General features: G+C 40.2%; 1 protein-coding gene across 2 annotated transcripts in view; it reads right to left on the bottom strand.

Annotated features, from left to right (window-relative positions):
* CHD6 (chromodomain helicase DNA binding protein 6) overlaps positions 1 to 24,063 on the bottom strand; it is a 215,825-nt gene that overhangs the window by 77,797 nt on the left and 113,965 nt on the right. For both annotated transcript variants that reach the window (XM_059038586.2, XM_067013433.1), the window contains 11 exons: positions 21,357 to 21,419; positions 20,482 to 20,540; positions 19,695 to 19,812; positions 15,648 to 15,734; positions 15,312 to 15,446; positions 11,498 to 11,619; positions 9,782 to 10,025; positions 8,414 to 8,590; positions 7,596 to 7,739; positions 4,335 to 4,590; positions 3,344 to 3,554 (listed from right to left, as the gene is read on the bottom strand). In XM_059038586.2, the coding sequence (XP_058894569.1) occupies positions 3,344 to 3,554; positions 4,335 to 4,590; positions 7,596 to 7,739; positions 8,414 to 8,590; positions 9,782 to 10,025; positions 11,498 to 11,619; positions 15,312 to 15,446; positions 15,648 to 15,734; positions 19,695 to 19,812; positions 20,482 to 20,540; positions 21,357 to 21,419 (1,616 nt within the window). The remainder of the gene's footprint in view (positions 1 to 3,343; positions 3,555 to 4,334; positions 4,591 to 7,595; positions 7,740 to 8,413; positions 8,591 to 9,781; positions 10,026 to 11,497; positions 11,620 to 15,311; positions 15,447 to 15,647; positions 15,735 to 19,694; positions 19,813 to 20,481; positions 20,541 to 21,356; positions 21,420 to 24,063) is intronic.

Here is a 24,063-nt window from a genome sequence, read left to right as displayed (position 1 = left end):
ACCATACAAAACCCAGTTCATTGTCAGATTTCACAGAACTGGGACAAAGAGGGTATATCAAAGGTTCTAAACAGAAAAAACATGTCACATACACAGACCAGGAATTGGAAGGGCTGTGAACTTCTCAACAATACTGGAAGCTAGAAGACAGTGAACTAACATCTTCAAAATTCTGTGGGAAAGTGATTTCTGACCTAGTACCTCAAACTCAACCAAACTACTGCTCAAGAATGAGAGTAAACTGAAAACATTCTGACAAAGTCCCAAATTCACTTATCATTCACCCTTTCTCAGAAGCTCCCAAGAGGTACATGGGATCCATGAACAAGATTTGATTCAAGAGGGAAGGAAACAAACTTGTCAGAGTGATAAAGGAAGAGAGATCACAGACGGCAATCGTGCACTAGGCAGGAAGGGTAACTGCCCAGAGAGGAAAAGACAGAAGGTCCTGGGAGAGACGGCTCAGACACGAAACTCATGTGCTTGAACGTAACAAGAGGAGATTCAGACAACCAGAGTAAATTTTGGAGCTGAATTATAATAAGTATACTTTAAAATATGCACCAAATAAAAAATAATTTTTAGCTTCAGGGAAAAATAAAAATTATAGAAGAAAGAAATAGTAAAGAGCATAGTACATGGCTGAGCTATAACTCAGCATTTACATAAGTCGTAATAAACACTGAATATTAATTTAATCCAAAGTATTGCATGGCAGGTTGGGAAGATGAAGAGGACAGGAGTTGCACATGTGGTAATTACGAGGGGCAGTGAAAGAAGGGAAATATTCATCTTCCATAGTGAGAACATGTAATACTTAAAACTGAAAGAAAAAAATTACAACTACTAACATTACTTAGAGATATAGCTATAAATACCAAAAGAAATAGCATAAGGAGTTTAAAGTAAATGCTTCAGGTGGGGGGAAACTGGGGCTATGTGGTAGTATCAGGAAATGCTATTTTTCATAGGTCTAATAGAATAATTTGGCTCTTTAAATTATGTGCATGTATAACTTTGAAGAAAATTTTAAAACTAAATCAAAAAGAGAAAAGTAATGATGATATTAAAGTCAGAAGACCCTGTTGGGTGCAGAGCTGGGTTAAAGAAACCATAAGAGAGTGAAAAGAAAATACTTCAGAATACTGCATAGTTGAGAGGTGGAGGAAGCCTTTTAGGCATATTAATTTAAGCAAAAATAAGCACTTAAGTTTATTTAAAGCTGTTTTAAGACTGAGAGATTTGACTATTATAAAATTTAAAACTTCTAAGAATACAATAAAATAAAATAAAACAAACAAAAACCCATAGCCGTAAATAAAAAGTCAAGAACAACACTGGGGAAGTATTTGTACCATATTCTTAAGTAAACAAGCCATTCTTATAAATTAATAAACAAAAAGGCAAAGAGTAACAAAAAAATGGAGAAAGAAAAGAACACGAATAAAGCAATGCACAAAAAGAGAAATATAAACAGCTAATAAATATGAAACTGTCATTAATAATCAGAAATACAAATTAAAACAGACCATAATTTTGGCTTACTGAATCAACAAAGACTAAAATGCAAAAACAGTATTGATCAGAGTATGCAAAAAAATTCATTCTCATACACCATTAAAAGACACAGTAAAGATGTCTTTCTAGAGGGTGTTTTGGAAATATGTATCAAATGCTTTTTAAAATATACATCATAATTTATTCTAAGGAAATAACTGGAAACGTTCACAATAAATGCAAAGCAATATTCACAGAGTTCCTTAAAATGCTGAAAAACTGGAAACAACCTACAAGACAGAGTATCATGCAGATCATCAAAACTATGCTGTAGAAGAATAATTAAAGAAAAAAGTTCATAATATTTAAATAAAAAGGTGAGTTACAAAGCAGAATGTAAAATATGATCCCAATTCAAACAAATCAACAACAAAACTAAATATATGTATGCACAAAGAAAAAAAGACTAAAGAGATAAATGCCCAAGTGTGAATGGAAACTTGGAGCAGGTGGTGGTATTATAATGTGTCCCTATTTTCAAGAAAAACTGTAATATTTAGACAATTTGAAAACAAAAATAAGCAATAAATGATACGGAAAAATAGCATATAAGGGAGCTAAATAAAGACATCTGAACTTAGCAAAAGTCTGTTCATTACAGTTACTCATTTTGGGGGATCTTTAATAAAAACTGCAAACTAGTAGTTGCATACATTTTGAAGAGTGAGATAATATATTTACATAAGAAGCAAGTGTTCTGGTAATTCATATATAGTGAATTTATAAAATACAAAACTGCTTTCTAGTTTCAATATATTCTTCAAAGAAAAAAAACAATGTAAGTCTCAAGAATTCCTAACCTAAAGATCTTCACTACAGGGCTCTGAGGAATTCTTTTATTGACTAATCCGATTTTGGAGGATTATTTACGTAATATTAAATGTCAGTATAACCCATAGTTAAATTGGTTGTTTCCTTTAATACTTTTTCTATAAATTACATGTTATAAGGACAAACAGACTCTTTACTCTTTAAGGATCAGAACATTTAACACAACAGAGATCTGCTATGATGACGATATAAAAATGAAGATGTCCTTTAAACCTAGCAATGCCTTGGCTAACAGTTTCTAAGATCTGGAGAAGTATTTATCATTAAGAAGTAAATTTTAAAAATCCATCTGCCATTCGGATGATTGATGTATCCCAATGACTGGAAATGGAAGGTACAGTGTATAATGTAACAAATGTAGTACCCACATAGACTCCAAACAACCCACATAACACCCCAGGCTTTTCACCTGCCTGAGTAATGGAACTTAGGTTCAAGGAATTACAGGAGTACGAAAGAAAAAATAAGTTGGGATGCCATAGTTAGTGTATCATAAAACTTTAGAGGGTTTGCTAAGACATAAAACATGCCCAAGTTCTTTTTCTGGCAGTTGTCAGCTTGTGCTCGTTCAGCAACTTGATATAGTGATACTTTCCAGGGTGTATTTTTCTCATCGTTATTAAGGGAAAAAAAACAACAACATTATTTTCTTAACCTTCTGTAATGCTAACTGAATCGTTTCTTCCAACTAAAGAGAATATAAATAAACATGTAAAATTTATTTTTTAAGCAAAGCAAGGGCTCCACATCATAGGCTAGGAAATTCACTCTAGACAGTTAAAAGTGGTCATAAGATTCAACTCTGCATTTTAGTCAACCTTTATGAGGAGATTTCTTATCTCTATTTTTTAACGCTTTTTTCTTGTTAAAACATAATTTTTGAATGAATCAAAAAGGCATCAAAGAAAAGGAACTGCCTGCAGTGCTTGCTGCACAGCTTTGACACAAGGCTCACCTTCTCTGGATGAGATAATCTTCCAGGATGTCGAGACAGCGCACCATCTGGGAGAAGATGAGTACTTTGTGCCCGCCAGCAATCAGCTTAGGGAGCAGCTTATCAATCAGCACCAGCTTCCCTGCTGCTTGAATCATGGCCTGCAGCTGAAAGTCGGGGGCATCAGGGCTGTGGGTTTTCCGGAAGTCCTCCAGAATTTTCTCCTCTGCCCCTGAAAAAGAATGGAACAAAACTATTCTTTGAACAACTTGTAAGAGTAATAGCTACCCTCTGCTTGACAGAGCCTAGAAAAAATGAAATGAATTCTTAGGTCCCAAACCAACAGTCCAGTGAGGCAATGCTGTGTGTCCATCCCATGCCCTCAGCAGAGGGCTCTACAGGAGGCAGGGCTGTCCTGCAGAGAACACAGGTGCTCTGCTTTCCTGGAAAGTCTGACCAAGGAGAGGAAGGATCTGAAATACCAAGCTGACTTAGGCAATTGAAGAAACCTTCAGAGAAAGCTGACAAAAAGACAGAATTCTCGACATAAAAGCTTGGGGTCAGTAAATCCAAGCCATATTTTGATTTAAAATTTTATTAAAAGTTTTATTGTAAAATTTTTTTAAAAAGCTTCCAACACGTTCTCTACTCAGTAAACTGTTAATTTATCTGCAGAGAGTTTTAATCTCATTGCGCCATGATTATTTTTTCAATGAAGTAACACATCTCCCTGCACCGAAGTGGAAAGTGTGGACTAGACCGCAGGTACACAAAGGACAGCAGGCTGACAATTGATATCCATCTTCTGATGGGCAGAGAATTGGTAGAGGTAGGCTCAAAACAGGGCTCTGTATACTCACTGGCCAGACTGCTTAGGCAGATCTATCAACCTCTTTGAACCTCAGTTTAATGCTCTGTAAAAAGGTCAGAATACACACCCTGGCATTTCACGGGAACTTGATAACATAAGACTGTTGCCTATCAAGACGCCTGCCCCATGTCCCCCACTCACCGTTGATCAGGTAGGGGTGGTTACAGCACTTCCTCAGCTCCATCATGGTGTTAATGAGATTGGGCATGTTGTGCTGATTGGCCCCCTTGGTCAGGAAGGAAAAGTTCTTCTCCAAGATTGCACGGTAGTACTTTTTCTGGATGTTGGTCAGCTCTACTTCGATGATCGTCTCTTGTTTGGGAGCAAGGTTCTTTTCCACGTCATCTTTCAGCCGCCGAAGCATCATTGGTTTGAGGATAGACTGCAGTTTCTTCACCTGTCCAGGAAAATGAGACCTGTTCACCTGCCCCAATCCCAATTCAATAACTGTTACTGGGGTATTCCAACATTCACTACAATCTCTTGAGCATCTAATCATAGTACTGTGGCAGCAGATTAAATGAAAGATCATGTCTGATCCCTGAACATGACGAGCTTATAATAGGACTGAAAGGAAAAAAGGGATCTGGTTTTAATTCCCAAGTAATTACTGAGAACCTATGTGGCAACCTTACAAGATACAAAGGGAGAAAGATACAAAACAGGACCTCTTCTGGATGGAGAAAACAAACCTCTCTCTCTCTCTCTCTCTCTCTCTCTCTCTCTCTCTCTCTCACACACACACACACACACACACACACACACACACACACACACACACACACACTTGTGCGGCAATTACCTGAGGAATATTTTAAGCCACATTAGAAGGTACAAGTGATACCTTACAAAGGGAAGATGCTGAAAGAACAAAGTAAGAGGCGGGGGAATCTGGAGGTGGGCAACACGGATGAAGGTGGTCAAAAGGTACAAACTTCCAGTTATAAAATGAATAAGTCCTGGGGATGTAACATACAGCAAGGTGACTCTAGTTAGTAATACTACTATATTGTATATTTGAAAGCTGCTAAGAGAGTAGATCTTAAGACCTCTCATCACTAGAAAAAAAATTTACGTATGTATGGTGATGGATGTTAACTAGATTTACTGTGGTGATCACTTTACACGATATACTACATATACTGAATCATCATACCATACACCCGAAACTAATATAATGTTGTTGTCATTTACATCAAATTAAAAAAAGAAAAAGAAGCACAGGCAATCTGGAAATGGATTCCTCTTATATCTAAATAACGATAGCAGCAAACAAGCTTGGGGGTAGCAATATGTAGAGCATTAACGTGGTAAGGTGACACCTCCCAACCCATCATGCAAGCTGTCATCTCAGGGGCACTTTGAGCCTGATCATATACTTTGCTATGATTTGTCTGTTCTTCTCCTAACATTCCAGGCCTGGAGAGCAGATCTCTACGCACTTGACCGCACTGGCACGGGGACTTGCTCACTCTCCCAAGAAGAGGGCAGAGAAGGAATTCCAAGTCAAGGCACCTGAGTTCACCCTGAGCTAAAACATGATACCGATAAGATTAATCCTGGTGGGAAAATAAGAGAAAAGGCAAGTGCAAAAGATCAAGTTTCAAGTCATAAAGAGCTGTTCAAAAATTTCAGAAGGGGTAGATTCTGCAGAAATAAATTGTGGGCTGTACCAATGCTTCCTGATGAAATATAAAGTGATTTACAGAGAGTGATTTAGAAGAGTTACTTCCTGGAGCAGGTTTTAAACAATGATGAATATGCTTTATTTTATAACCAGATATATAGACAGTTGGTGCCGTTTTTGTGGTTTGCTCCTAACTAACCCCAATCTTAAATCTAATCCATTTAGTGAATGCTTTGTTTTAGCAATCATGGTACTTAGGAATGTAATCCCCCAAATGGACAAGGAATTACTATGTAAGAACCCAAAGAGGAGAGACACAGCTAGGTAATCATTAAAGACAGGGACAAATGCCAATCTGCCACATGCTGGATTCAGCTTTTGCCCTTCACTTGGTTCATACCTTGAATCATTTAGAGTATTACTACATGCCAGACATTGTGCTGGTCAATACAACAAACACAACTTTGCAGAAGATGTGGGCCTTGTCCTCAAGGAGGTCATTGTCTAGGAAGAAGAAAAAATGCATACCACAAAATAAGTGCAATGGGAGAAGAGGATGCATTTCTAATGGTCCAAAAATGGAGAGAGGGTTGGAGCTGGCTTTTGAAAGATCAACAGATACTGCAAATGTCAAGAAGTGGAATTAAGTTTGATTATTCGCTGCTCTCAAAGTTCGCCACAGAAGTAGAAACAAACAGACCGGGACCACAGAGTGTACTCTTGATTTCTCTGTTAAGTGAAATTCCCAAACCTTCTCAGTTCCCCAATTCTCGGCCCCAATCCACTTTCACACCATTGCTAGATTAATTTGGCAGAACTAATTATGTCATTCCTGCAATCAAAGCCCTGCAAACGCTTCAACCTGTCTTTCAAGATCTTCCTACAATATATCGCTAAACTCCTCTGGCTTCATACTCCTCAATTCATCCATCCTGTTTCCAGCTCAACCAGATGATTCTCAACTACTGAATAAATTCCATGGCTGATTATGATTATTTTATTCCTATGCAAAGCAGTCATCATCTCTCTCTCTCTGCCTACTGAAAACTTACCCACCCTTAAAAGTCTATTCTCAAATTACACTTTCTCCATGAAGTCGTTCCTAATTTCCAAACAGATGTGATCTTTCTCGCCTTTAAAGTCCTCAGCTCTATTAACTGTTCCTCTTATGGCATTTAAACTTGTCTGCCTTATTTCTGCAATGTCCAGTTGAGATTTCTACCCACAGTAGACAGATTAGTTTGTTTTGAAACAGCTTTGAGTCTAATAAGCTAGACTCAGGACCAGATCTTTGAAAACAGGACATTTAGTTGATTTGGACAAAACTGGACTTGCCCACTACTCTAGTATACACACCCGCCTTCTTTTCCTCACTACCTGTGTATTTTGTTGCACTCAAGAAAATGAGCCTGGAAACATGCTGCAGGTGATGGAGGAGGAGGGAAGAAGGATGAAGAAGGCAGAGGAGGAGGGAAGCAAACCCCTGAGGCCAGAGCTATGAACAAAATCACTGAACTTACATATGAGATCAGTGAAGGCAAGAGGCCGGATATAAGGCATTTTGGATGTTGATTCATTTATCCTTTGGAGTAATAAGAACTGCTAATAATCAGTGTATCCTCTTCAACATAAACAAATTAAATAAAGGAGGCAATGCTCATTTTACGAGGGATGTGAGAACTTGCTAACTCCTGTCCCCATGGCGACTTGTTTTTCCCTTGGTGGTGAAGGTCATTACCACATTGTCTCCTCAAATCCTTCGGGCTCCTATTTACCTGCTCCTCTGTTTTCAGATCTCCAAACTCCTCCAAGAAAGCAGTCTCTGAAGGAAACTGTGACGGCTCCAGGAAGTTGAGTAGACTGAAGAGCTCCTCCACCGAGTTCTGCAAGGGCGTCCCAGTGAGCAGCACCTTGTGTTCCTGCATGGATTCACAGCACGGGATGAACAGGGTCTGAACCACCCAAACAGCAGGTTTTGGTGGGAAAATGATGCCAGGGCATTCTGGGCTTTATTGGTGGCAATTCTGTTTTGCTAGATGATGATACTTCATCATCAATATAGGAAAGAGGCAGAGGTTGGTTATAAAACATGTGACTCTACAGAATAAGTGTGACAACATTAATAAACAGATCAACCTTCCTGTCACATCCCTGAGCCCAGGAGCAACATCACGTTAGTTAAAGCACCCATTCATTCATCCATTCATTCATTTGATATTATGGAGTGCCTGCCTGCCACAGACTGGGCACTGTGCCAAGGAGTAATGTTGAAGGCCATCACCTTTGGTACCAGATCATTCAGGGACCTGGAAACAAGCCAAAACATCTTGCACTTCCAGGTCACAAATTTCAGGGTATTTAAGATCTCCCTGGGTCCCTCTGGGAATCAGTCTGTGGCAAAGGCCAAATTGTTGACCCAGTTCATAACAAAAAAAATTCGCTTCCTGCACCATCAGAGCTATAGTGGGCAAAAAGAAAATCTAGGGTGAGCAGACTGTGCACACGTAAGCTGCACGCAGATGGCTAAAGAATGCTTCCTCTACTGTGAACAGAAGGGGCCTGGTGTTTATGCAAAGAGCTTGCCAACTCTCACCAGGGCCATGAGCTTCAGGCCCTCCAGAAGTTTGCAGTTCCTGTTCTTCAATCTGTGGGCTTCATCAATGATCACACAGCTCCAGTGAATCTTCTTCAGCTCTGGGCAGTCTGCCAGGATCATCTCAAACGTTGTAATGACGACATGGAACTTGAAGACTCCTGACAGCGGGTTTCCCTGAGGATGACAGAACCAAAGACAAAGGTTTACGCAGGGCCGGAGAATCCAGCTACTGGGTTACTGGCTGGGTTAGAGGAGGCAACACTATAAATGCCAGGACCCAGGTGAGAGCCAATAAGCACCTCTTCCTCAGTTGAGAAGAGAGAGAATACGAGAATGAACCAGCTATTTAGACAAGAGAGAGACCCCATTACATCAAAAAAACAAAAGCAAGAGAGAATGCACCCTCACAAAAGTGAGACAGAGGAGCAATATGGAAGGCCGAGGAAGGAAGCTTTTTATTTATTTACTTGTCGTGATAAGGAAAGCAGATGGGTGCTGATTCACACATTCCCAGCCAGAAGCTGGTCTATGCATAGCTTGAATGCCCAAGGAAACCCTCTTTGCTACTTCTCAGGTAAAATTAATTTCACCTTGTAACTTGCGTTCTAGAACACATTCGACATCATGATCCTGATTCACCCAGGACAAGTGCTACCAGCAGGACACACCTTTGTCTTTCAGCCTGTCTTAGTGCTGCCATCGCTTTAAAAAGCAGAGCTTCATCATGTTACAGCACGTCTTAAATTTCTTCTGTCTCCTCCTGCTGTCTGTGAAACCTCTAGGGTGAGCACTGCCTCTCCTATGAGTTCATTTAATTTTCACCTTATTTATAAAAACCAGTGCTCTAGACAAACATACAAGGATACTCAGCAAAGTGATTATACTTAACAAAAATGTCTTAAAAAATTCTGTTGTGCTTTTAACCATTTGTTTTTTTCTTTATCCTTCCATGTCAAATCTGTTAACCTTTTCTCTCTCTCCAAACTCCCTGGCTGAGAATCCTTCCTTTGTACACGAATTCCTCCGCTCACTTTCTTCACTGAGCACGTAACAACTCAGATAAAACCTTCTGCATGTAAAAGCAACTTCGTAAGCCAACCAAGAAGCCAAGCTTTCCATGTGCTAAAGAGCCTCTGGTATATGCCAGAGTGCAAAGCATGCCCTCCAATTCTGTGTTTTATCACAAATTAAATTACCAGGAAGGAATAAGAAGTCTACCTCAATAAACATGTGACTCTACAGAGTAAGCCAACAGTAACCCAATGCAGGGCATTAAACTCTGGAAGACAAGGGACAGAAAAGGCTGTTTTGAACCATGACATCAGAAAGCTGTGCCCAGGTCTTTGTGATTGGTGGAGGGCTCACCTGTGCATCTCGGTACACCATCTCATACTGCTGGATCATTTGTCTGCTGATCTGGCTGCCGTGGTACACGATGGCGTTCATCTCTGTCCACGTCCGGAACTCCCGCTCCCAGTTAGTGATGGTGGAGAGCGGGGCGATGATGAGGAAAGGGCCGTGGATTCCCCTGAGGAATATTTCTGAAAGGAATGTGATGGACTGGATGGTTTTCCCTAGGCCCATCTCATCAGCCAAAATGCAGTTTTTTCTGCAGAGTAGGAAACACAGATACTTCATCATCAATATAGGAAAGAGGCAGAGGTTGGTTATAAATGAAAAGAGACTTCAGAAGCGTACCTTGGCCTGTAAGGTTATCAGTGAAGGTTTTATCAGCATTTTCCAGAGATACAACAGAAGCAAGTTTCTATTATCATTGTTCACACCCTGCCTACTTCCAAAAAGGAACTATTGCAACTTGTGAGAAAATACATGAAATAGGTCCATTTAAATATAAACTAAAAATACCAAAAATTAAAATAATACTGAAACAAGGAGAAAAAAAAAAATGCCACAAATCTAAGCCAGTTTCTCTACCTGCTAAACGTCATGGAAGCCAAGGCAAAAACAGAAACATAAGTTGCATGATTCTCATTGTCTATTACTTGCGTTATCAAAGGACAAACTTTTAACCCACATACTAAGTTCCTTATCAAGAGTAAAAACGCTGGTCTCTTGTGGTGACCCAGAATCACGGACTGCACACAGCTGTGACCCCTGAAGAGTGTGGCCCCTGTCCGGTCTTGCTCCTTACTGTACAGGTGGGCAACCCCAGACCTGGAATGTCTGAGTGAGCTGTGCCCTGACTCACACTGAGTGATGAACAGGTGGCAGAGACAAGGCTAGAACACAGGTCTCCAGAGTCCCAGCTTGGTGTGTGTTCCACTACATACTGTCCTTTTTCCTTTTTTGTTTTTGCGGTACACGGGCCTCTCACTGTCGTGGCCTCTCCCATTGCGGAGCACAGGCTCTGGACACGCAGGCTCAGCGGCCATGGCTCACGGGCCCAGCCGCTCCACGGCATGTGGGATCTTCCCGGACCGGGGCACGAACCCATGTCCCCTGCATCGGCAGGCGGACTCTCAACCACTGCGCCACCAGGGAAGCCCTACATACTGTCTTTAAAAATCAACACCGGGGGTACACTCTAGACAGTTAAGAAAACCTCAACCCATCTTTCTCAAATTTCATCTGTTTCATTTAGATTCTGATAGGAACTAATGCACAGAGTTCAAAACTGAGTATTACAAGTCTAGGCCACCCGTGGCTCACAAACAAGTAGCAGACTCGAGGCTAGAATCCAGATCCATTCCCCTTTAGAGCAAACTTTTGCTAAAGACTGGGAGATGAAAAAAACAGTTTTAAAGGATCTTTTGGGTTTTGTTTCATCTAGGTTGAGCCCAACCTTTTGGTTAGACTGGAAAAGAAAAAAAAGCACAGTCAGTGATGTCTAAAGATCATTCCTCTTAGTTGGAGAAACCAAACCAAACCGAATCTGACATAAAAAATAAAGTCCTGGTATGCCTGATGTGCAAAGATCACCACTAAACCAGTGGCTCCGATGCACTCCCTTGCCACCCTGCTATCGCTACTCCACGCGGGCTAAGCCCACAATCTCCTTCCAGGCACAAACATCTGGTAGAAACATCATCCCTGAAGACAGGACCGGTTCTGGTTCCGCACCTGTTATACCAGTTAAAAAGAAGCCAGTTCATCCCCTCCAGCTGGTACTCCCGGAGCTGGTTACTGTTCTTATACTCTCGAGACTTCTCAAGTTTCTGCCAGGAGTCTGAGGCAGGTCGCTCCTAGGGAAGGAGAGCAGAGAGCACAAGACACAGAGAATGATGCTTCAGGAGCAAAATGTGCAGAGGGACACAGGGCAATGATGGGGAAGCTGGCTGCAAACTGCAGCTACTATCTTCTGACTAATGAGCCAGCCCTGTATTTTCTAGATTTCAGCAGATTAAACTAAGAACACCTCTATAAAATTTGCAAGCAATTAATGAAGAAGAGAAACAGACTCACCTAAAATCTTGGTAAGTATTATATTGCTTTACTGAGACTCGTAGAAATCACTCCCACTTACATTTTAATTTCCCTACAAGCCAGTATTAATCAGGTTTTTTTAGTTTTCTATAGACAGAATTTTTTTTTTGTTATCTGTCCTTGTGGTATCAGCTCAGGAAAGTACAGTGGGTCAAATATTTTGTTGATTAGTTTCTAGAGTAAAGCCAAAAGCCTATATAATCAAAATGGTAAATTCCTTAAATTCACCATGAACATAATAGCAATCTTATTACTTTATTTTCCCATATGAAACACCAATTTCTAAATGTAATTGATCTTCATTGATATGAAATACCATTATTTTCATGTAAGTTCTAATATATCCAGGGAGCTTTATCTAGAGTCTTCATTCTGTCCTACTACACTGTCTCTTATTGCAATAAAACCGTACTTTTGAATTACTACAGCTTTATATCTGATGGGGAATTATTTTTCAAAAATGTCTTGGCTATTGTGTCTTATTTAGTATTCTGTTTAACTGTAGAATCAACTTCAAGTTCCCTTAAAATTCTATTGGAATTTTGATTACTCTGGGGAAAACTTTAATTTTAATTTTTAGGTATTAAGTCTTCCCACCTAAAACTTTTGTTTATTTATATTATTTGGACATAGATTTGATTATTTAGCTTCTAGACAAACTGAGCCCCTAAGTTGACACTTCAAGGTCTTAAAAATAAAAATTTTTAGCTATGCCTATAGTTATATAAATGAGAATTTTGAGATTGTAGCTTTTCTAACAGCAATTGTAGTCTTTGGTAGTTCTACTTTGGAGTATTACAATAAAGTTTACTCCTGAAATATGCTATTGACTAAAATGATGACTTTCACATGTGAAATTCAATAAAATATCCCCAATCACTTCATATCACTGATATTTGGAGAGAAGTGTAATCTGTCCAATCTGTTCAGACCACTGAAAGTATGGTCTTAATAAAAGGGAAAATAATTTATTATGTCAAAACATTAATTTTAAAGAGAAAGCTCTTAAGCAAAGATATTCCTATAGAAACTCTCTTGCTCTGTTCCCTTAAAGAAATTACATTCTTCTCAACCTATAGGAATCGTGCAGCCTGGATCTCCGAAGTCCATGCAACTCATTTTGCGGTACGCGGGCCTCTCACTGTTGTGGCCTCTCCCGTTGCGGAGCACAGGCTCCGGACGCGCAGGCTCAGCGGCCATGGCTCACGGGCTTAGTTGCTCCGCGGCATGTGGGATCTTCCCGGACCGGGGCACGAACCCGTGTCTGCTGCATCGGCAGGCGGACTCTCAACCACTGCGCCACCAGGGAAGCCCTCCATGCAACTCATTTTGACGGCACTCTACTCTACTAGATACTATGGGGAGACTTCCTGCAATGCTCCTCATCTCTAGCGACTGAAGTGGCTCACTCCTAGCATTGCAGATTTCTACTTTGCTGCCTTGGTAGCGCTCCTGATGTAGCGGCATCACACTCTAACCCGGTCACTCCTCTGGGTTTTTCCCTCTTTCTCCAGTGATAAAGGTTTTCGTCTTACATCACCATTAACGTGACCAGAAATTTCAGCCATCTAAGGATAAGGCTTGAAATCAGCTAGAAACTCCTGATGCCTAGTCTGGCTGGCTCCTAAGTGGTACAGACTACAGCAAGTAACTTACCCCAAGGCTCCACAACCTTTAGTGGCTACTATTAAATTCAAAAGAGAACTGATTCTTGGAGTCTCCAAGGTGGGTCTTGACTATTAAACGACTGCTACTCTCTTTGCACAATCGTTACTGACACTCATTTCTTGCTCTCCCGAAATTCCATATCTGACCTACATGTGACCAATTTTTTACCAAAAAGCTTTTAGTGATGGAATGTCCTATTCATCAAGACTGGCAGGGTTATCTCTAAACTTCACAGCCCAGGATAAGACCCCTTTAAAAAAAACATTATTCGGTTGAAGTATCATTTGGAGCCAGCCCTTCTCTTAAAACATAAAAATACCACTTTAATTATTTTTTTGAGCTCCCATTCCAATTTAGGATGAGAAAAACTTCAAAACATACCTTTTAAATGAGAGAACAAAGAAATTAGAAACCAAAAGAGACAGGTGTGAAATGATCTCACAGTTCACTGAGAGATGAGGACAGGAGCATCATAACAGCAAAGAAGGAAAGGAAAAGGGAAACTGACTGAAAACACTTGCATTCATATTCTCGCCAAGTGCATGTAGTCAGTCTGAAGAAATAAGTGGGATTCAGGCTGAGAGAGTAACAATCTTGATTACTTCTAGATGAAAACTTAGAATTAGCTTCAGAATGAAACTCTCTCTACTCTCTGCTCCCCCACTGGTTTGCTTCTGCTTTGGGCCACATGCCCCAATTAGCCTGGTGCCTATTTGTCCTGCACATACATGCCTCTTCCGTCAGCCTGTTAGCTCTTGGGGCAGGGCCTGCACCTACCTTCTTACTCTGTCCAACACAAGAATCAACCTACAGCAGGTGCTTAGTAAATGACTAACAAATTGAATTTTAAATGGACAACTGGGTTGAGAGAAAAATTCATTCATCAATCACATAAACAAACACTGTAAAATACATAGGTTTCTAATCACAGTTCCACATCTCAAGATACCTCTATACCTTTCAGAGCCAAGAAACAAAAGCAAAACTGCTTTTGGATGGACTCCGACAGGGATCTAAGTTCAGTGTCAAAGTCTTGCCTTCGAAGTCCCAACTTTCCCAGTGATATATATAAAAACAACAATAAGGAACTGGATAAGAGTTTTTCATATAAAAATAGTGATTTAAAAAAAATAGAAAATGATCATTCCAGTCTACAGTTATATTCTTTCACAGATCTGATTCTTTTCCCAAGTTAGTCACATCTTAACTGGGCTCTATCCCAATTCTGCCTCCTTTGACATTTTTGCAGCTTGGTGGTAATAATCCAGAATCAGAAAAAAAAAACCAATTCAACAAAAACGTACTGAAAACCTATGTTTTATCTGCAAAGTCCCAGTGATCTATAGAGAAAGGACAGTTCTTATTCCACTTGAGTAAAGGCAAAGGATAAAACTGAAGAAAAAGAGATCACCAATGGAGCAAGGGTTAAGAAACAGGAACAAGATACTAACAACTTACTGAGCTTCTTTCCCAAGCCAGGCATTTCTTACCTTCTATCTTACTGACTCCATTTGACAGCCATACACCAAGAAATCAAAGCTCATAGCCAAGCTTCTGAAATGTCACATACATCAAAGTGGAGCCCAGATGTAAAGCTGAGCTGAGTGCTAGCAAAGTGTGATGTGGGGAGAAACACACCCTGAACCGCAGTTTCAACGGGAGTGACCAATGATAAGACACCACAGAAACCACTCAGGAGCACAGCCCAGGGGACACCCAGGATTGCCAAGTTCTTAAAATCACATGTTACAAGAGGCGCCGAACAGTGTCATAGGTACATTACCACATGCTTAACTTCAGGGAGAACTTGCAGAGATTCGAATTCTTTAACTTTCGCAGGATCCACATCCTCCTCCAGCTCCCATGTACTTTCTTCGTAAGGCAGTGAGCACCACTTCACCAGGTAATGCGTCACTTCCTAGTGGGAAATGGGAGAGACACTTACGTTCTTTCTACTACATTACAGGAATCAGTCCTACACTGACAGACCTATGAAAACCTCCCTACGATACAGCACGCGAATGCCATGAAAACAAGGACCACATGTTAACGAAACGTGCAAAATATCTTCGGCAAGCAGACGAAGACACTTTGGAAGTCAAAACAGCAAAATACCCACCTCTCCGGTTTCTGCATCCTTGGTGTGGGCCACCTCCAAGATGCGATCAACCTCCACGTAGTCTGGGTTGAACAAGTCTTCGTCAGGCTAAGGCAAACAAAAAAGAAGAGCTAAGAAGTGTCCCCCATCCCTCTAACCCAGCACCCAGTGTTTTAAGTGACCCCCTCCTCTGGGCCCTATTGGGCGGGAAACACAGAATGAAAAGGTTTGCCTGAAAATAAAAGTCACCTCACCGACATTTCTTCACTGTCCCCAAATCCTCCTCTTCAGAACTGAATTTAAAGAAACGACCACACCTTACAGGTTGCCCCACCAGGGTGAGACTTTCTTGTTGGTCATTATAGCACTGAGCAAAAATCAGCACAAGGAGGATTTCCAGAGATATCCCTCGGAAAACCAAAATTACAGTTTGTTTTTCTTCTTAATACCAATAACAATAACAGTTAATACTGGAAGGAGGCATGGAAAGAGCTTCAGGGGTACTGATAGTGTTTTATTACCTGATCTAGGTGCTGGTTACACAGGAGTGTTTATTTTGCAAAAATTCACTGAGCTGTACCCTCAGGGACTGCTTACTGTTAAACACACTACGCTTCAAAAACAAAAGTGTACTTTCAAAATAGTAAGATTTAGAAATATTTAATGTGTGTCCAGTGCTTTCATTTTAGCCTATAAGCTACTTTATGGAGTAGCAGGTGTCATAATTTATCTTTACAGATGAGAAAACTGACTCAGAGAGGTTAAATAAGTACCGTGACCAAGGTTGCAAAGCCACGTAAATCAGAACATTTACCCGGGTTTTTCTTGCCCAGAAGCCCTCCTCCTGAAGTGCAGGAATGTTCTTATTACCCCTTACGCTAGAAGGCACTTTAGGAGCTGTTTAGTTTCATCTTCCAATCAACGCAGGAACACTTTTATTTTTACAGCATCCCTGGCAAATTCACCCTCGGATTCAATTATCCCCGTGTTCAGGAATTTATTGCCCCCTGAGACCTGACCCACTGCCAAGACAGCTTTACCTCTGCCTATTCAGTAGTAGCATCATGATCTTTATCATTATTACTATTAAATTACAGCCTAATTTTCCTCCTGTAACTGACTCATGGGTGTGAACTGCTTCCTCTACAGCAGCAGTAACCAAGTTGATTCGCCCCTATCAGAACACCTCCCTAACCCCAGGTGTTCTTCAGATGCCACGTTTCTAGATCCCTTGGTGATGCAGAGAGCTAACCTTTGTGGAATAGTGACTATGGGTCGGGCACCATGCTTAGCACTTCTATCAACACTGTGTCATTTAATCCTCCCAGGTAGTCTGTGAGGGTGATAGTATTAGACCTGATTTACATAAATGGAGGATACTGAGTCTGAAGGAGCTACTGCAATTGGCCCAAGGCAAACTGCTATCTGGTCATTTTCCCCACTCCAAAGTTGTAAAGATCTTTAAAATACCAATGTGTGACATTACATTTACTTATTGCCATTTTCATTATTTCATTCATCCTCGCCTGTCCAGGTAAACCTGAACTTTGATTCTGTCATTTATTCTCCCAGCCCTGGGTCCGGTGTTGAGGAGCCAGGGTCTCATAGGCCTCCAGCCCCGTGGGGCGTGGGAACTCACAGCCTCTCCAACCCCACTCTCCTTCACAGGCGCCCCCGGCTACTTCATAAAGCGGCTGGAAATAATGGGTATGAAGAAGCTCTATTCAAAACTAGGTTATTATTTATTTCATAAGAATATCATTTATGCAAGTTATTAACAAAAATGTTGACTAGGTCAAGACTGAAGACAGCGTTACAGCAACTACTCCTCACTCTCACTCCTCATTCCTTTCATTATGGCCTCCCATCTTCTCAGAAGCCTTTCCTTCCCCAAGGGTATGAATTCCCATTACAGTATTTCTACACATCCTAACACAATTTTCTATTCCCAACCAAGGGGAAAAAAATCACTTCCTTGGAAATAAATCAGAAACCAGATTCATGGGGCTTTGTAGGCTACATTAAGTAGTTTGGACTTTATTCCAAGACAACAGGAAGTGCTGAAGGGTCTGGAGCAGGAGTGGCCTAGAAAACCCTCCTCCCTTGCCTGGGCACAAACAAGTGGTAACTGAGCACTGACCCTGCGCCTAGTACCACAGATAGAAACACGAGGAAGACGTGGCCCTGTCTGTCTCGCAGGGCTCAAAATGGAAGACACAGACACGTAAACAAGTCACTACACTGCAAATGCTCGCTAAAATAGAGGCGTGAATAAGAAGTTCCAGGAACCGAGGGAGAGTATCCAACAAGACTTCACGATGGTTTTTCCAATTCTCGTCCTTCCTTTCTGATTCTCTACAGAGGAACAATGCCATAAAAAACAGTTCTCACAGGCTTTACAACAATCCTGGAGAGGCCTGGGGCCAAACGTGAAGGCTAAAGAAAAAGGACTCCATATTGGGACAAAAAGAACACTTAATGACATTATCCTAAAATAGATTTTTGTAATTTGCGGAAAAGGAGTACAACATGAACAATGAATTGGTAAGAATGTGCAGCAACCTGCTAAAATTTGATGGCATCTCAGTGCACTCTTAAGGTCTAGTATTTGTGACTACCTTTAAAAAATAATTTTTATTGCTTTTTTCTTCGTAAGTTATCTGTATAAAATTGAAAAATTACATGTTAAAGAAAATAGAAATCACCACAATCCCATCAAATGGAGATTGCGTCATCATTTTCACATATACTCAGACATTTTCTATGCATTATTATGGTGATTCTTCTCTCTTGTACCCCCCAAAACGGAACTGTCTCATAGAAGAGCTTGACATTTTTAACTAACAATAGTTAACATCACTAAGGCTCTTCCTATGACGTTAATAATTGTCTTCCAATATCATTTTTACTAGCTGCACAGTATTGCATTCTGTGGGATGTATCATAATTTAACAAGTGTCTATAACATTTTGTTTGTTTTCAATTTTTCACCAATACAAACAACTGTTTATCATAGCTAAGTCTTTGCACAAAGACTTGATAGTTTCCTTAAAATAAACGGTGGAAACAGAACTGCTGGGACAAAGGATAGGCAAATACTGAGACATGGGATGTCTGTTGTCACCCTGCTCTCCTGACAGGTCATCCTAAGTTATGCCCCCAACCAGTGACAATGACAGTGTCTCTTCCCTGCACCTTCACCAGCAGTGGAAAATACTTATGTTTAAAACCTTCAAATATCTGATAAGTGAAAACTAGAAGATTCCCATTTTAATTTGCATTTCTTTGACTGCTAGTGAAATTGACTACATTTTTGTATGGTTGGTAAGTAATTTTCCCCTCTTTTCTGAATTCCCCATTAATTTGTCCATTTTTTCTTTTTGGGATTTTGTATTTTTCTTTTTGAACTATAAGAGCATTTCTTATCATTAAAGCTATTTGTCATGTGTATGTCTATCATGCATGTGTGTATGCAAATATAAATACGGTTTCCATACTGGATAAGAAGAATGTATGCCTTGTATGTGTGCATGTACATTAATTAGGGAGTACGTCTATGTACATTATGTACTTACTTAAAGATTTATTTGTGGTATTTTCTAACTTACAGGCACTACAGATGTTTTGATATCCAAATCCATCAATCCTTCCTCTTGCTGTAGGTACCATACTTAGAAATACCCAAGTTTATATATTTATTTACTTACTTTCTAACATTTTAGCTTTGTTTTTATTTTTTACACACAAACTTTAAGTCTTCTTGGAATTGCCCTTTTGGGGAGGGGGGAGGAGGAAATGAAAGAACTGTGTGCACATTCCTTCTGTGTGTACATTCTGCCCTAGAACGTGACCTAGATGCACGTTCTTACGAGTTATCAGTTTATAAGGTTTGATCCTTATTCCTTGGTGGATAATTTGTTTTCTTTGGCTTAAATCTGGACAAATCTTGTCACAAATCGGCAGACACCTGAGCAATAGATCTACACAGGACTTCAACTTTAAGAAACTTAAACCCGGTATTTAATACTGCAAGAAAAGCAGTGATCAAATTAGTAAATATTGCTTCACCTCAGTAAAAATGTGCTTCATCTGGGCTTGTTTATTCCTAAATCGCTTGATCTTCTGTGCGATGCGAGGATCCTTTTCGAGTTCTTCCATTGTGGCCCATTTACAGTGTAAGTAGGAACTATCCAAAGACACACAAATTGTGAGACAAGCACAGAACCATCAAACCATCAAGCTTTAAAGTGTTTCAATAACCAGGTGACCGTCTAACACAGCAGCAGCGGAGTGACTTGCTGTGGAACTGCTGGAGACTGGGCTTAGAAGGGCCTTGCCCTTCAGGACAAAAACAGAATACAAAACAATGCAGCAATTCCAAGCAACTGGTCACTGTGGCTTTTAAAGAAACTGGCTCAGAGCAGAGGGAGGGCAGGTATAGGCAGGCCATTGTTAATGCACGTTAGTGAAAGTGGGCACACAGCAGAGAAAGAAAGAAAAACCCAAGTGGGGAGAAAAGTATAGGCTATAGGACTGTGGTTCTCCACTCTGGGTGCAAATGGGAACTGCAGAGGGAGTTTTTAAAACACAATAATCCTTGAGAACTACTCTCAGAGTACGAGCCAATGGGTGTTGAGTGCAGCAAGGACTTCAGTAGTTTTAAAAAGCTCTCCAGGTGATTCTATTTGCAGCCAAAGTAAAGCACTGCCGCCTAAGGTGAACTTGAGCCAATCAAGGTCTGTGGGTCATGCCTTAGGGGCCATTCTTGGAAAATATAAAAGATAATGGTGTGATGAAAGAAGAAAGTTTTATTCATTAAAAATACACATACAAATAATACATTAAATAGACGTACAAATTCCTGTACTTGACGTAGAACAGCTCCAAGTCGAATGGGGGTTCTCCCGGGTGAACCTGTAAACAAAAAGCAAGCAGTTATCAGCCCAGATCCCCATGGATCACCCTTATGTGTCAAACGAAAAAGGTAAATCAATACTTCTTCCTGATTTTAGAACATATTTCTCGAGGACATTTTCATTTTCCCAGGTCTTTTTCTGACAGGCCTGGAGCAGGCTTTCTAAAGGCTGAACACACACTAAGCTATAAGGTTAGGGAAAAAAAATGATCCTCCTGGTGTCATTCTTAGGTCCAGGCTGGGAGAGCATTCAGCTGATAAAGCCAAACTGGCCCAGGGCTCCGAGAGCTGGCGCAGAAGTGAGAACATGCATTTCCGGCGTCCTCCCAACCACCCCCCACAAACTCCAGTGATGTTCACTCTCAAAGTAAGGAAGTTTACTTTCATAAATACTTGAGTTAAAGATGAAACTATGCCTTCACTGGCACCAGCATACTCTTTCACGCCAGAAATCTTCTCTAGAGGTTCTCTACACAGCCCTGAGATGTTGAAAGGAAAAGATGTTTTCACTGGGAGTCTTTTCCCGTCTCTTCTTCTTGGCCCTCTGATGACTTTCAGTGGGGCTATGGCAACTAAAGGATCAATACCTTTTGCTAGGATCATAAGGAAAAAAAACATCGGTTTGGTCCATACTCAAATATTTCAGAATCTTATGTCTTAAAATCTTTCATGGAGGTGAAAATAAGTGTCAACTAGCCAAACAGTGTTCTTGCCTAGCTCTCAGTCCAGCCAAGAATGACCACTCCAGAAACATCTCTCCACAGAGGGTGTAAACTGCGCTAGTGATATACAAGCCAGAAACATCAGCCACGAACCTCCTGGACAGTCTTAGATGCCAGGATCTTCTCAATGATGTTTGCGTCATCTTCTGGAGGCTCCTGGAGATGGAGGTTAAAGAGAGAGACAATTACGGCACCACAGGAGCCATGAAATAATTCTAGAAGAAATACTGTAATAGGCACTACTTTGTCCAAAAGTTCACCTTTGAGTACTGAGGTCTCCCCTCCTATCAGCCCACAGAGTGATCAAAATATCACACACATTCTAACCTCTGGGCATAACACCCTATCACCTTTCCCTCCCAAGTGAGCAGGGAAGTTATTCTGCTTCTTGATTTGCTTTAGATTCTTCACTGCAGATCTGCCTTTAGCATCATTAAAATTGACCCTAAGACTTCCCTTCTCTGCCAAAACTGCTTACATGTTGCTGTATAAATTTTCAGAAAGGCCTAACATAGAAGAGTCTGGGGACTTTAGAATCAGAGGGTCCCAATTCTGACACAATCCAGCTATTGACTTTGCGCTAGTCAATTAACAACTCTTAGTTCCAAGTCTATTAAGATAGGAGTTAAAAACACATACCTCACTGGGTCACTGGGAGGATAAAACGGCATGTGAAAAAATTTTCTGGACAGTAAGTGCTATGCAAATGCAAAGTGTAATTATTCTTTACTAAACTGTACCATCTTTCCCCTCTGTACCTGGAAATGGCTTTCTGTTTCACTGATCATCCATTGACTACAAATCCCAACGGGAAACAAATTAATTCCTTCCTTTCTGCCCTAGATACACATCAACATTTCCTAATCTCCATGAAATCTCTTTCTGCAGAGTATTTGACTTAAAAAAAAAAAAATCTGCATTTAAAAAACAACAAACTTAAAAAAGGATGCACTGGATCTACAAATATTTCTTTAAAATTTTATTTTGTTTTAACTTTATATAAAGGGTGTCATGGTGGATGTAATCTTCTTTAACTTAATATGATATTGCCAATATTCATCCATATTGTTCATGTTGCTTTAGCCATTCAAATTTAATGCTGTATAATATTCTATTGTATTAATAAACCAGAGTCTACTATTTGTCTTCTTCCTTTCATGGACATTAAAAAAAAAAAAAGGATGCACTGGGTCACAACTCTCCTGTTAAATGTTCTTCCTCGGACTTTATTTGAGCAGTTTTATTTCCATCGTTTCATATGCACTACATAACCCTTCCAGATCCAGTATTTATCACAATATGAGATTTAGAACAGCATATGAAAAGAACACTCATCACAACAACCCTAACTCTCAAAATAACTATTTGGGTTCCTTATCAGAACTTTCCAGAAGGATGGTTTATGCATCTCACTGCCCATTCTAGGGCTCAACTGTCCCAAAGTCATACCATTACAGAAAACATATTTTCTAAGAACTTAAATGAACCTTTTCCCAGAAAGGTGATGGTAAAAAAAGATGAGTAGGGCGGATGGCAGAAAAGAAGTATGGGAATCAGCAGGCACTGACAGATGCTCCCAAAGGCTACAAATATTTATTACATCCCCCTGGACACATGGCATTGTGAAGTTAATCCAAAATGACAAGTCTTTTCCCACTGCTCAACCAGAAGACAAGTGAACTGGGCCTACCATACAATAGAAGGATGGGGCGGGATACAGACTACGCTTTTGTTTTCCTGTCAGTATGTTTCTTCTGCTTGATTCTTCTGCACAAGTAAGAAAAGGAGAAGGAGGCAGTTTACTGTGGATTGCCCGTCTTCTCCCACCACAATATAAGCCTTATGAGGGCAGGGATCTTTATTTGTTTTACTCACTAATGTAGCTAGATACCTTGAAAAAGCCAGGCAACAGTGGGTGATCAGTGAATACTGGTTGAATGCTAAACAACAGGGAAGAGGAAAAGAGACACATATGGAAAATACACAAGGAAAGATAAAGCATTATTCTTAATCTAAAGTCTCCCCCTTCTCTATATACCTGGACTTATCTTCTACTGTACAGATCGGTAACAGCAAAGGGCCCAAGCTAGATGTACTTTCCTGAGCAGTAAAATTACTAGCCCAACCTTGCAGCCAAACAGAGCTCTGACTATGATAGGTGGACAGCAAACAAAGGAACAGGGGCTGGGTTACAAGAAACTAGATTGATGAACCAACTTCCTTCCTAACTTCCTACTTCATTTCCTTCCTAAATTTCTCCCACATTATTGAGTGCCTTTTGTGTTTATGCACTGGTCTTATAGAAATGAATGAGCTACAGTCTTCATCATCAAGGAACTGCCAGACATGCTAACATAATGCTTTAAGTGAGGTATGGCATACATACAGCATGCAGAGATCTCGAGAGTACAGTTGTTGAAGTTTATGTCCCACCAAGATCAAGTTATCTAACATTTCCAACATCATGCCCCCACTGGAAGTAACCACTATTCAGATTTCTATCACCATTGATTAGTTCTGCCTATTATTAAGTTTCATGTAAATGGAATAATATAGTGTGTGGTTCATTCTCCTGTATTACTGTGTAGTATTTTATTGTATAAATATACCACCATTTATTTATCCATTCTATTGCTGAGGAATATTTGGGTTGCTTTCAATGTTCACATAAGCACACTCATTTACCTTGGATATAACATAGGAGTGGAATTGCTCGGTTATGAGGTTGGTTATATGTTTAGGTTTTGTTTGTTTGTTTGTTTTTAATAAATTTTTTTTTGCGGGGGCTGCACTGGGTCTT

The sequence above is a fragment of the Kogia breviceps genome, chromosome 14 (assembly GCF_026419965.1).
Source record: "Kogia breviceps isolate mKogBre1 chromosome 14, mKogBre1 haplotype 1, whole genome shotgun sequence".
In the NCBI taxonomy this organism is placed as follows: Eukaryota; Metazoa; Chordata; class Mammalia; order Artiodactyla; family Physeteridae; genus Kogia; species Kogia breviceps.
The sequence above is the reverse complement of the archived record's forward strand: the minus strand, read 5'-3'. Positions and strand labels throughout refer to the sequence as shown.